The sequence below is a fragment of the Myotis davidii genome, unplaced genomic scaffold (genome assembly GCF_000327345.1).
Source record: "Myotis davidii unplaced genomic scaffold, ASM32734v1 scaffold6, whole genome shotgun sequence".
In the NCBI taxonomy this organism is placed as follows: Eukaryota; Metazoa; Chordata; class Mammalia; order Chiroptera; family Vespertilionidae; genus Myotis; species Myotis davidii.
In genome coordinates, this window is record NW_006383011.1 from 18,793,352 (window position 1) to 18,807,354 (window position 14,003).

The window sequence follows — 14,003 nt, forward strand, 5'->3', positions numbered from 1 at the left end:
TACCAGTCTCTATGCAGCCTCCACTTTCAGTCCTTGGGTATCAGGGTTCTCTCCTGCAAGTTTTCCGTTGATTATTCAGGAAGTTTTTCTGTATTTTAGCTGTAATTCCAGTTTGTTCCTGGGAGCATGTCGGTGCAGCATCCACTTACTCTGCTGCCATTTTTAATCCTCCTCCTGGTCTTTTCAAAAGACAGGGTGAGGCAGAAGTCAGTTTCAGTTGTGAATGCACGGAACACAGGGTTTATGCTTGTATTATTTATTAATTATTGTATTATATTCCCTATGAACAACTGTAAACCTACTTTTGCCCCACCCTGTAATTAAATTGCCATCTTATCAAAGAAGCTTTCCATCATCCCCCAGAGCTGTGGTCGGCAAACTTCGGCACTTCCTAAGCCTTAGGAGTACCCTAATTAAGGTAATAACAATGTACCTACCTATATAGTTTAAGTTTAAAAAATTTGGCTCTCAAAAGAAATTTCAATCATTGTACTGTTGATATTTGGCTCTGTTGACTAATGAATTTGCCGACCACTGCCCCAGAGGAAGGAAAACATCTTTTTCTGAAGTTCATGTACATTGATCACCATCTGCATTTTATATTAGAGATGAGATGGGTAAGGTTGTTGTAAAGGAGGGCGTATCTTGCCTTTCACTAAGTTGTAAAATTTTTAAAGCTAACGTGTAACTTTTGTGGTTGTTTTAAAGTTTTCATTTTGAAAAAAACTTTATCCTCACAAGAAGTTGCAAAAATAGTCCAGAGAGTTCCAGCGTGCCCCTAAATTCAGCTTCCCCCAATAATAACATCTTACATAACTATAGTTAAGTTCTATCTTTACCTCATCTTCATAGGCCTCCTGGTGGCTCTGTAGAGCCTGGCATTCAGTAGGCACTGGTAAGCTTTATTGCTTGATGAATGAATTAGTGTGCTCCACAAGCTTACAACACATCCACATCAATGGACAGTGATCCCATCCTTACTCTAGGACCGGCTAGCACTGGCCTGTCTCACAAGACCCAGACTGAAGTCAGGGACTTTTCATGCCTCCCTTTGTGAACACTTGGTTGACCTACCAGGCAGGAAGGATAAAAAAAAAAAAAAAAGCGTTCTGGAATAAAAGCCTACAGTTGAGGTTTATTTCAAAATAAGGCTGGAGGAGGGAAGTGGATACAGGTGTGGAATTGGCTGATGGTTGATGGGGGCTGCGTACTTGTTGGCTCATAATATCGTTCTGTCTTCTTTTGTATGCTGAATGGTCTCAATTCGCCATCTCAGAAGCTAGAAAATACTGCCACATTGAGAAAGCATCATAATCATTTCATTCTTAGGTTTTAGAATTCATCGCCACTGAGTCACACTAGCAAGGCAGTGTTCCCAGCAAGAAATATGCTGTGGGCATAGCTCATTTTCTTGTGCTTCACTTGATTGTGCTTCACAGGTATTGCATATTTTTTACAAATTGAAGGCAAGACCCTCCACCAGCAAAAGGATTACAGTTGGCTTGGTTGTGATGCTCGCTTTGTTTTGGTGGTCTGGGACCAAGCCCCCAATAACTCTGAGGTATGTCTGTACCTCAGGTTCTACTAAAATGCACTTAATGCGTGTTTTAGGGTTGAAAATGGAATTGATTATGCTGGAAAGAGTCAGAGAAGGTAAGGATTATTTGTAGTAATTGCCTGTGAGTTTTCATGGAAACACATACATTTTTTTTTCTCACAGAGATTTATTTCTGTTGGCTCTATTAAAATGTCCTCCATTTTTACCCTTTTTGCCTCCCTCTACCCTGCCTCCACCCCCCTAACCACCAGGCTTTTACCACATTAGTGTCTCTGTCCATGGGTTATGCATATGTGCATAAATATTCTTTTGTCGATCTCTTTCTGTCCTCTCCATCCTCTTCCCCTTCACACTCTGATTTTTTTTAAAAAAAATATTTTTATTGATTTTAGAGAGGAAGGGAGAGGGATAGAGAGATAGAAACATCAATGATGAGAGAGAATCATTGATCGGCTGCCTCCTGCATGCCCCCTACTGGGGATCAAGCCCCCAACCCAGGCATGCACCCTTGGCCACAATCGAACCTGGGACCCTTCAGTCCGCAGGCCACCGCTCTATCTACTGAGCCAAACCGGCTAGGGCCACACTCTGATTTTTGGTGGAGATTGATATACTATCAGTAGCCCCTGCCTTAGCAGAGCAAGTGTTATGGTCCTTGGATATACAGTCAAGAACTAGGTAGTTTCATTGTGGAGGGTCATCGGTCCCTGTTTATCCGTTAGGAAAGCATATGGATCTGGCACCTGTGTTGCTGAAACAGAGGTCAGAAGAGAAGCTGCTGTGCAGTCAGGAGGTAGAGCCCCGTTTACCCAGGCAAGGGGGAGAGCTACATGTTCCCGTCTGCTAAGTGAGAAAAGCAAGGAGAGCCGCTGGAGGTGGTAATAGGGAGGAGAGATCCTGCAGAATAATAGCAGCCAGTCCTCAGGTGTGGAGGAGTGACCTTTCTATTCCTCAGCGTCCTTATCCTGCACAGATCCTTAAGAAATGGCCATCCAAATAGGGGCATGAATCAACCAAATATATCAAGCAAGGAACACAAAATAAGTATACCTTGATCACAACTATGAGGAAGACATAAATCCCAGCCAGGGTTTCATGTATTATGTAACCAATGAGTATCTATTATTAATCCGCCATGTATTTATTAGCTGGGTGCCTCGAGCAAGTGACTTCTCTTTGCTGGGGTTTCCTCATGTGAAAGGGGGGGAACATAGCAAAGCCTATTCATTTCAGTTGTTGTGAGAGTTGAATTAACGCATGTAAACTTCTAGGAAGATGCTTGGTGCTGGAGTAAATGCTCCATGTGTGTGTTTATTCTCATCAGTGATCCAGATTGGAAGACGTGTGGTATGGCTTCTTTCTGTAAGGTCATACAAGTGCATTAAGGAAAAAAGTCAACAAAACTTGCCTTTCCCCCCATTTAATTTACAGTTGTGGAGAAAACACATGTACGGACATGAAAGAGACTGTAGGTAATGTGGTGGACACCGATGTGCAATTGGTAGGCTGTTTTAAAAAATGTTCTTATTTCAGAGCGAGGAAGGGAGAGGGAGAGAGAGATAGAAACATCCATGATGAGAAAGAGCATCATTGATCGGCTGCCTCCTGCACACCCTCCCTACTGGGGATCATGTGCCCTGACTGGGAACCGTGACCTCCTGATTCATGGATTGATGCTCAACCGCTCAACCACTGAGCTACACCGGCTGGGCCTGTTGGACATTTTTATTACACCATCTGTTACCACGCTATATGTGCCTGTTAGAACTGTGATGGAAGTGGAAGTGCCTTGTACATTTAAGTCTGAAAGCTTGGGGTAGGAAGGGTATAACTTTTCCTGAGGTGGCACTTCTGGGGTTGAGCTGGTTGATTCAAGCTGCTGACAACTCCATCATGGTGATTGCTCTTCTAGCTGATCATGCTTTTCACTTTTTCTCAAAAACATTTTTTTAATTAGAAAAATAGTATGTGACCTGGGAAAGCATTTAACACAGTTGTTCTCAACCTTCTGGCCCTTTAAATACAGTTCCTCATGTTGTGACCCAACCATAAAATTATTTTCGTTGCTACTTCATAACCATAATGTTGCTACTGTTGTGAATCGTAATGTAAATATCTGATATGCAGGATGGTCTTAGGCGACCCCTGTGAAAGGGTCGTTCGACCGCCAAAGGGGTCGCGACCCACAGGTTGAGAACTGCTGCCTTAGAGGTTCCAGAAGAACAAAGAGGCTTCTTGTGGCTGTGGTTATACCAGGGCTTAAGGTTCTATCAAAGTCACTTACATTGTGCTGGACAAACACCTATTAAGCACTTGCTAAGTGTCTGATGGGTTTGGGAAGTAAGGGCAGGAGATACAAAGATGACTAAGGCAGAGAACTCTCTGAGGTGATGTGAATGCTTCATATCTTTATAGGAGTTTGGGTTTCAGAGGTTATGCATTTTTCAAAACTCAGTGAATGTACACTAAGGTTTGTGCTTTCATTGCATGTAAGGTTTACATCAAAAGAATATAGAAACAAATAATTGAATTCTAGTCAATGATATGAACTCTGAAGTTTTTAAAGGAAAGTACACTGATGTTTGCAATTTACTTTAAAATGCATCCAAAAAATAGATTAAACCAGCGGGCATGGATCAGTGGTTGAGCGTTTGACCTATGAACCAGGAGGCCACAGTTCAATTCTTGATCAGGCCACATGTCCGGGTTGCAGGCTCGATCCCTAGTGCAAGGTGTGTAGAAGCCAGCCGATCAATGATTCTCTCTCACCATGGATGTTTCTGTCTCTCTCTCCCTTTCCCTTCCTCTCTGAAATCAATTAAAAATATATATAAAATAGATTAATAGATGGAGAGAGATGAATAGGTGATAAGCAAGTATATTTAAAATATGAATGAATTTGCTTCATGTTTGAAGTTTTTCATAATAAAATGTTGATGGAAAAAGATGAGAAGATAGCATCTAGGGAGACTGACCCTCACACAGCACAGTTAATGGCCTCTTATATCCTGTCCTACTCTTTTTTTTGGAGGTTGTTAGGTTGTGGGAGTAGATCTGGTTAGCAATAAAAGCATTTGTTCTCCTTTGGAGCCCGTTTGTAAACCTCTGAGTCATTCCCAGATGTACCTTCAGTCATGACGGATCAGAGTAATTCCCATAACTGATGATGGCCATGGTTGAGGTCCTCCAGAAGTACAGAAGGGGATACATTTTACATCGTTACTTAGTATACAGTTACAGCTAAACGAAACAAAGCTTCATGAAACCATACTTTGATGCACTCTAATATTTTCTCTGTAATTTCTGAAAATTGTCAGTTTTGATCCATCAACGGGTTAAGAACCGACAGTTGAAAAATGCTGCTGTTTGACATACATCATTTAGTGTTAACAGTGCACACTGTCATAAAATCATGAGCGTTTTCAAATGTTCCTTAGAATTTCAAAGCTCAACAGACTCAAGTTTTATTACAGGTGCCACTGTTATTTCTTAGTTGTGTGACCTTGGGAAAGATGTTGAACTTTTCAGCCTCAGTTGTGTCCCTGTGAAATGGAGATAGTAGGGGAAATACGCACTTCATAGACTTCTCGAAAAGGATTAAACGAGATGGTGTCTGTGAAGTGCTTATTAGCACAGTGGCCAACTGACAGGCCTCAATAAGTGGTAAATACTTTTATTAGCCATGAATCCATGAACTTCTATGTTTGGGCCTCAAAGGAATCAGAATGGGCTTCAAAAAATACGTTGTCCCCTAGTAGCTTCTTTTAGCTCTTTTTACCTAGTTGTTTTTTATGGAAGTGACCTTTGGGAAGGCCCAATTGTTGGCTCTAGTGCTCGGTAGAAAGTACTCATTTTTCCAACAGTTGTCGGTGGTGGCATTGGCAAGCGTGTTATTCGGAAACATGGGGAATGTTGGCAGGTTTAGTGGTGTTTGCTGTTGGCGTCTGCCTTGGCATAATCCTAGGTGAGAGAGGGATGCCTGGGGTTTCTCATTGATTCATCTCCTTAGCATGGAATTCTGGCTAAACTGCATCTGACTTGGGGGGTGGGCAGGAGGGGCCCAGAGGGCCTCATTATGGAAGAGTTTACCTCTTTGAAATCCCCTCTACTGAGGAATTATTCTGCACCATTTGCATTTCCTCCTTTTTCATCTAAACAACTTTGGCTGCTGGTAGAAATAATTAAACAGAAAGTGTTCTGGTATTTCTGTCACAATTTAAAGTTTTTTACTCTTCTTAATTTAATAGAATCCCAGGATTTTATTGCTGGGAGAGCCCTTAGGAGATCGGTGCAACTCTGCCACTGGATAGGTGGGAATCCTCCTTCAGAGCGGGAGCCAGCGCTCCTGCCCACGTGAGCTGGAGAACTGGAGATGTTTTAACCATAGGCACTCGAAGAAAACCATTCCTGTTACTACTCTATGCGGACCTGACTGCATGCATCACTTTATTACCTAGGATTGCACCCCATTTAGAGTTCTCAGTGGCTTAACACAATGAAGATTTATCTGTTGCTCACATATCACGTTCAATCCGAGTCGGGCTCTTCTCCGTGCAGACCCTCAGGGACTTGGGCCGCATCTTGTAGCCAGTTAGGACACATGCCTTCCAGTTGCCATGGTGGGGGATCCGCACTCACTCCTCTGTGCTTCTGCCCAGAGGTGATAGAGTCGTTTTGCTCACGGCTCATCTGTCAGAACTGGTCATATAACCCTGCCTAATTGCAAAGGGATGGAAATATGGGGGAAAGGGAGCATATGGAGTATTTGATGACCGTTACCAGGGAGAGTGGTACTATGGTAATATATATGTTAAAACTGTAGATTGAAAAAAAGAATGTAGCTTCTTATTTTCTAGATCGACCATGTTTCATCACTCTCCCAGTTTTCTGAGCCTCCAGGTTCATAGAGGCCATTAGGGCAGCAGCTTTTATTGATAGTCCGGTGGGGACAGGGAAGCTGCTGCCAACCACAGGGTCATGGGGTCCTTGAGGAGAGCGGCAGAGAATACAGAAGAGAAATAGTGGGGGGCAGCTGTGACTTCATCTGCTGACACTGTGTGTTTACTTGGTGTGGTAGGTTGAAAAATACCCCTCCTCTGCCCCCAAAGATACCAGCTCCTAATCCCTGGAACTAGTGGATGCTACCATACTGTACCTGGCAGAAGGGCTGGTACAGATGGGATTAAATGAAGGATCTTGAGATGGTGGGATTATCCTGGGTTATCCCAGCGGGCTCTCAGTGCTGTCACATCTTCAGAAGAAGGATGCAGAGGGACATTTGACACAGTGACAGAAGAGGAGGAGGCAGTGGAACCACCGAGGCAGAGACTGAAATGAGATGGCTGTGAACCAAGGAATGCAAAAAACACCAGAAGCGAAGGGGCAAGGAGGGATTCTCTCCTAGAGCCCCAAAGGGAGTGTGGCCCTCCTAACACTTGATTTTGGCCCAGTGGTATCAATTTTGCACGTCTGGCCTCTAGAACGAGGGAGAAATAATTTTCTGTTGTTTTATGCCACCAAGTTTGTGGTAATTTTTAAAAAATATATTTTTTAATTGATTTCAGAGAGGAAAGGTGAGGGAGAGACAGATAGAAACATCAGTGATGAGAATCATTGATCAGCTGCCTCCTGCATGCCCCACACCGGGGCTCAATCCTGGGAACCGAACCGTGACCTCCTGGTTCATAGATCAATGCTCAATCACTGAGCCATGCTGGCTGGGCTGTGGTAATTTTTTATAGCTGCTATAGGAAACATATACTTGGGTTCCCAGTTTCTTGGTGATCAGTGGCTATTGCTGTTATAACCAGTGCCCAGAGGATTTGGTGGCTGGAGTGAAGACTGGGGAACGGTGGTTGGGGAATGGGGTGGGTGTGAGAATTTTTTTTATATCCCCCGTTTTTACCTTTAAAATTTGAATTATGTGAATGTACTATCTATTCAAATAATAAATAAAAGCAATATTTACAACCCTGTGAATAATGGTTAAATTTGTGTGTCTATTTCCCTGACTAACAACCAGTATAACTTGTGCTCTGTGACATGCATTTTGAGGACTTCTTCTCAAAATGTTGCCCCACGGACCTTACCATCTCGCCTACTCTAATGTCTTCTCTTTCCATTGTACTTCTGATGATTGGGTCTAGGTCAATGATGGGAAAGAATTATGTGAAGAAAAAATGAATGATGGTGTAATAATTGTAACTTTTAATTAGAATCTAAAAATGCAATTTAATTAAAAATTACCTCTCATTCTGGATCTAGGCTTCCTGACCGGTGTGCTGAGATTTCATTTTCTCAGCCTTGGTGACTGTGGTCAGGGGCAAGAGCGGCCAGAGCCCCCAGGCTGGTGGTTTCCGCTTCAAGAATAGAACCCCTTGATGCCACTGTGTTGTGTAAATACTATTATCTTCGGTTTAGTGTGTGCAGTGATGTGGAAAGGTTGGGAAATACTGCTCCGGCTAAAATGTGGCCTTACATTTTTAAAATGTCTGTTGCATAAAATAGCTATAAAAAACAAACAAACCAGTTGGGTCTTTGGGAAAACCCCAGTGATGGTTTGGCTCCAGTGCAGGAGTCCTCAGCCCCTTTCCCACTGCAACACTCGGCATGGATGATGGCTCTGTGCTGGGGAGGCTGCTGGCACTCCTTCCTGCAAAGCCACAGAAGCAGGCTCAGTTTCAGTGTCTCCCACACAAAGCCAGAAAAGAAGGCAGAGTCACATTTTAGGAGATGATCCTGAGTTCACTCTAATTTACCGAGAAATGCATGATTGAAAACCCGGGTGTGTCTGCTCTAGAGGAGCAGAGTTCTCTGACCCCTCTCATAACTGACGTCACATTTCGTATTGTGGCTAGCTGAGTCCAAGTTCATTTCCAATTTGCCAAGTAAGAAATTTTAAGTATTAGTGACAAGCGAAAAACAATGCCGTGGTATTACATGCAGTATATAAATAAGAGCTTTATCAAGTTCAGTTGTCATTTGAACTGTAATATTTGTTGTTCTGTTACGTCCTGGTTGGTCTGATGATGTTGGTAATGCTGTCCTTTATGTTTTCTGGAATCAGTAACTGAATTAACATGTCAGTGTAGTACTCTCTGAAGAGCTCAAAGAGCTATTAAAATGCTTAAAAATAAAATGATCAATTCTTCTTTTGTTCTCTTGACAGGATAATTGAAGCTATCTGCATAGGTTGGTTCACGGCAGAGTGCATCGTGAGGTTCATCATCTCCAGAAACAAGTGTGAGTTTGTCAAGAGACCCCTGAACATCATTGACTTACTGGCAATCACGCCGTATTACATCTCCGTGTTGATGACAGTATTTACAGGCGAGAACTCTCAGCTCCAGAGGGCCGGGGTCACCTTGAGGGTGCTTAGAATGATGCGGATTTTTTGGGTGATTAAGCTTGCCCGTCACTTCATTGGTCTTCAGACACTTGGTTTGACTCTCAAACGATGCTACCGAGAGATGGTTATGCTACTTGTCTTCATTTGTGTTGCCATGGCAATCTTCAGTGCACTTTCTCAGCTTCTTGAACATGGGTTGGACCTGGAAGCATCCAACAAGGACTTCGCCAGCATCCCTGCTGCCTGCTGGTGGGTGATTATCTCTATGACTACAGTTGGCTATGGAGATATGTATCCTATCACAATGCCTGGAAGAATTCTTGGAGGAGTTTGTGTTGTCAGTGGAATTGTTCTGTTGGCATTGCCTATCACTTTCATCTACCATAGCTTTGTGCAGTGTTATCATGAGCTCAAATTTAGATCAGCTAGATATAGTAGGAGCCTCTCCACGGAGTTCCTAAATTAATGCATTGCAAATCAAGTCTTGCATACACCTTGTTTGTTAGAAAGACTTACTGCTACTTCATATTCATGTGTTTCTTGCTCGGTGAGCACTGCAGTGTGGTACTGTCATCATCTTGGTAGGGTAAGAATTATCCTTCCCAGCTGAAGGGATAAAGCAATTTACTTATTATGGAGTAAATAAGATTGAGACTGCAAAGGAAAAGTAATGATTTCTAGAGTTAATTTTAATACCTTATTTTATTTAGACTTGTTTCTTCCTCCTTGCCTTGAACAATAACACTTTTTTTTTGTTTTGAAGTATATTATTTGAACATTTTAAAATGGAAAGCTACTATTGTCCAAATGTTTTTCTATCTTATGAATTTAGAAGAGTCTTGGAAGTTATGGTGTTTTTTGTTGGAGAGTAACATTTTCATTTCTAAATGTTTTATAATCTCTCATATCAATGTCAGAAGTATCCTGGAAACATATGTCACATGCAAGAACTGTTTAACAAATACTTACAAAATTTGGCTGAATTTAAACTGTATCACGGAGCTAGATACAAGCAAGAATAGTATTTGGAAAACTTTTCCAGCATTTCTCAATTCTCGGTTTATTTTTGTTCCCATTATTCACTTTATCATGCAGCTTCATGGAAGCTTGAGTATGCCCTTCCTTTTTCATTCCGGGTTTCTTTTATCTCTTTGCTGAAAGGACTCAAACAAGTATTTTAGAATGAAGAGAGCTTGTATTATTTAGCATTTTATTGGAGTTTATTATATTTGAATTCTTTGCTGTTACTAGGTGATAATTGTCCTAACATTCAGATGTCCAAACAAGATTTCCACATAAGAAATAATAGAAGTGGTTTGATATTACAACCCATATTTTTCTTCTTCTGCTCCCCCCACCACCTAAACAACATGGGTTTAAGTCTTACCAGGTGAAAGGGTTTTTATACATACCAAAGTCATACTTAGATGTTATCACTGGATTAACATAAAAAGAGAAATGAAATACTTTCTTACTCTTGGTTGCTGTGTAGCTAAGCCATTTTAAGCCAGCTGAGAGCAATGAATACATACTCATTTGATCTGATCTTCACCATCATAAATTATGACCACACCAAAGCTTCTTGCAATAATACTGAATAATATGCCACATTAATTTGGCTAGATTATTAGGCCTAGATGTAAAACTGATGACTGTGTAGTGCTAAACTCTAGGAACGTGAATTAAGATTTTTGCTTTGTTAACCAGCTGCCATGAAGAAGTCAGTTGATATACACAAAAAGTGTCCAAACAATTTCCACATAAGAAATAATAGAAGTGGTTTGATATTACAACCCATATTTTTCTTCTTCTGCTCCCTCCCCTCCCCCCCCCAAACAACATGGGTTTAAGTCTTACCAGGTGAAAGGGTTTTTATACATACCAAAGTCATACTTAGATGTTATCACTGGATTAACATAAAAAGAGAAATGAAATATTTTCTTACTCTTGGTTGCTGTGTAGCTAAGCCATTTTAAGCCAGCTGAGAGCAATGAATACATACTCATTTGATCTGATCTTCACCATCATAAATTATGACCACACCAAAGCTTCTTGCAATAATACTGAATAATATGCCACATTAATTTGGCTAGATTATTAGGCCTAGATGTAAAACTGATGACTGTGTAGTGCTAAACTCTAGCAACGTGAATTAAGATTTTTGCTTTGTTAACCAGCTGCCATGAAGAAGTCAGTTGATATACACAAAAAGTTAAAGTCATTGATTATTGAATAATTTAATGTTGTACACTGTAATTTAGTCAATCCAAGAAAGGATTACCAGAAGTGTTCATTAAAGGAATGTCAGCCATCGTCTGGTTTAGGTAGAAAACCTGGGCAAGAGAGGATATGATTGTGAAGGAGTTAGGGCTAACACCTGGATCTCTAGAAATCGAGTCCAGCAGCTTATTTTTAACAAATTCTGGGTTTTGAGAAGCCACACTTCTTTGCCAGTGCCATTGCTGAGGTAATAATTGCAAAACTGTTCCCATCCCCCTATTTCCTTTCCTGAGTTTATGTGATATTTTGGCCATTAAGAATCTCAACCCACCCAGCCTAGCCTATTTGGCTCAGTGAATAGAGTGTCAGCCTGTGGGCTAAAGAGTCCCAGGTTCTATTTTTGTCAAGGGCACATCCCTGTTGCCGGCTAGATCCGCCCTCCCTCCCCCACAGTAGGCAGCCAATACAAGAGGCAGCCAATCAATGATTCTCTCTCATCATTAATGTTTCTATCTCTCTATCTCTCTCCCTTCCTCTCTGAAATCAATGAAAAAAATATTTTAAGAATCTCACCCCACCCAGACAGTATGGCTCAGTGGTTGAGCATCAACCTATGAACCAGAAGGTCAAGGTTTGAATCCCAGTCAGGGCACATACCCAGATTATGGGCTCAATCCCCAGTAGGGGGAGTACAGGAGGCAGTCAGTCAATGATTCTCTCTCATCATTGATGTTTCTCTCTTTCTCCCTCTCTTCCTCTCTGAAATTAATAAAAATATATTTAAAAAAAAAAGAATCTCACTCCATCTTCCCTAATACTAGTGGTATGCTACTTGTCACTACTCAAAATAAATTCTGTTATTTATTGTATTTTAATATATTTGAAATAAATGGCATGGATTTAATTTTCCTTACCTATTTGGATTAAGGCTTTGTGAGCCTACAAATAATATGCAGACGACAGCATCCCAACATTACTAATTAAGATATGATCGCCGTCCATTTTGCTGGCACAGGGAACTCGGGGGAATACTATGTCTTCTCTTCCCCAAGTAAATTAGATGTGTCTTAAGGACTGGGATCCTCTTTCTTGCACACAATTTCATATTCCTGCAGCGTCTATGACAGATTTGGGCCGAAACTGTGCCCTGATGTGGGGGGAAGCTTCTGTGTGAAGAGGCAAGGAGAAGCAAACTCCTATGCACGTGCTTGAGAATACACACATAGACCTTGAGGCTGCTCTTAAATACCAAGTAAGAAATCTCTTGTTGGTGCTGCCAGACTCCTCATAAAGAGCATGTGAGAAACATTCTAAAGACAGTTCAGCTACCTATTTACTAAGAATGATGACGAGACATGGTAGAGTAGTTCACTTATGAGTAATATATATAATGGACATTGTAATATTTTTTAGGACAGAGGCATTTTATAATAACTTCCCCTAAATGTTATTGCCTTTAAAAAATCATTCAATAGGACTTCTTTCTTGGTTGTGCTTTTAGACATTTTTCCTAACTCAGTCTTCCTGGCACAAATGCTTTCATTTAGGATCTTTATTAGTAGCAAGAAGTCAGATAGTATCCTAATTAGAACGCCCAACGAGGAAAGAGGAATGGGTCTGATTTTAGGTAGGACTTGTTTTTTATTCTCTAAAATAGGATTTTTTTTTCAGGATGAAAGCTAAAATTAGAGAACACATTTGAAAGTACTCAAGGCCTTATTTATCTTTCGCTTTTATGACTATTGTTATCGTGGGTTGCTGGTGAAACAGTTGCATTTGCTTTGCTTTTGGGTTTTGCAGTTGTGGCCACACCTTTGTAAGTTTTTACTTTCTTAAAAATGTAGAAATACATTCTTTCACAGTGGCTGTCAGTAAATTAAAGTAATATTTCCTGTTTTTAAGCTTTTGTCCCGATGTCTTGCCCAGGTCTCCCATGAGCTGGGAAGCTAGGAGGTGAGGGAGGATGGATTAAATTGAATGTTGGTGTTGGAAGGATTTTCTTTGTTGGCTTGATATTTTCTAGAAGCAGCTTATTTCCTCTTTGCTATAGAAATAAAAAAATAAAAAACTGAAAACTCCTAGCTCTGTTTACTGTTAAGCTTACATAACGCCAGACAATGCATAACTTCCCAAAATATTTCCAGAGCCCCCTGACCCTCCATAAAGCCCTATTCACTTATGGTATACACGGTATAATACAATCAGATATGGTGTAAATAATGCTCAGGGTCATAGGAAATTAGAACTGAAGGGCCCTGGAAACCTCTGGTCCCATCCAGATGTTAGCAACAAGGGCACTGTGTTCCCAATGGGTTGTGATTTAGCCATTGTCACCCATAGGGAGACCAACTTGTCCCTATTTGCCTGTGACTCTCTTGGTTTTAGCACTGAAAGTGCCCCACCCTGGGAAACCCCTTAGTCTAAGGCGAGTTGGCATCCTAATGTCAGGGCAGGACCCAGAAACCTTGCTTGTAGGGCCTTGCTTTTGGTTCAGTGCTCTCTGGACATATTTCTATTTTATTTTATTACATACTAGAGGCCTGGTGCATGAATTCGTGCATGGGTGGAGTCCGGCTAGCCTGCCCCAATCAGGCAATGGGGCCACAGGAAGATGGAGGGCCAGCCCTGCTCCTGATGCGGGGGTGGGGGGTTGGGGGGGTGGTGGCAGTCAAGGGCAGGGCCAGCCAGGGGAGGGGCCACAAGCAGTTGGCCGGCCGGCCCCATCCCCTGGTCAAACTCCAGGTTGAACTCCTGGTCAAACTCCCAGTCGAGGGGACAATTTGCATATTAGCCTTTTATTATATAGGATTATTTTATTTTTTGTTTTTTATTCTGTGACTAACAATTTAAAATATTTTCTTTGGGACACCTTGTTAT

At 41.5% G+C, this 14,003-nt stretch overlaps 1 protein-coding gene across 1 annotated transcript in view; it reads left to right on the top strand.

Annotated features, from left to right (window-relative positions):
* KCNG3 (potassium voltage-gated channel modifier subfamily G member 3) overlaps nt 1–9,609 on the top strand; it is a 33,805-nt gene extending 24,196 nt beyond the window's left edge. The window contains exon 2 of the mRNA XM_006778694.2: nt 8,727–9,609. Coding sequence (XP_006778757.1) covers nt 8,727–9,372 — 646 coding nt within the window. The 3' untranslated portion in view covers nt 9,373–9,609. The remainder of the gene's footprint in view (nt 1–8,726) is intronic.
* Nucleotides 9,610–14,003: the final 4,394 nt, after the last annotated feature.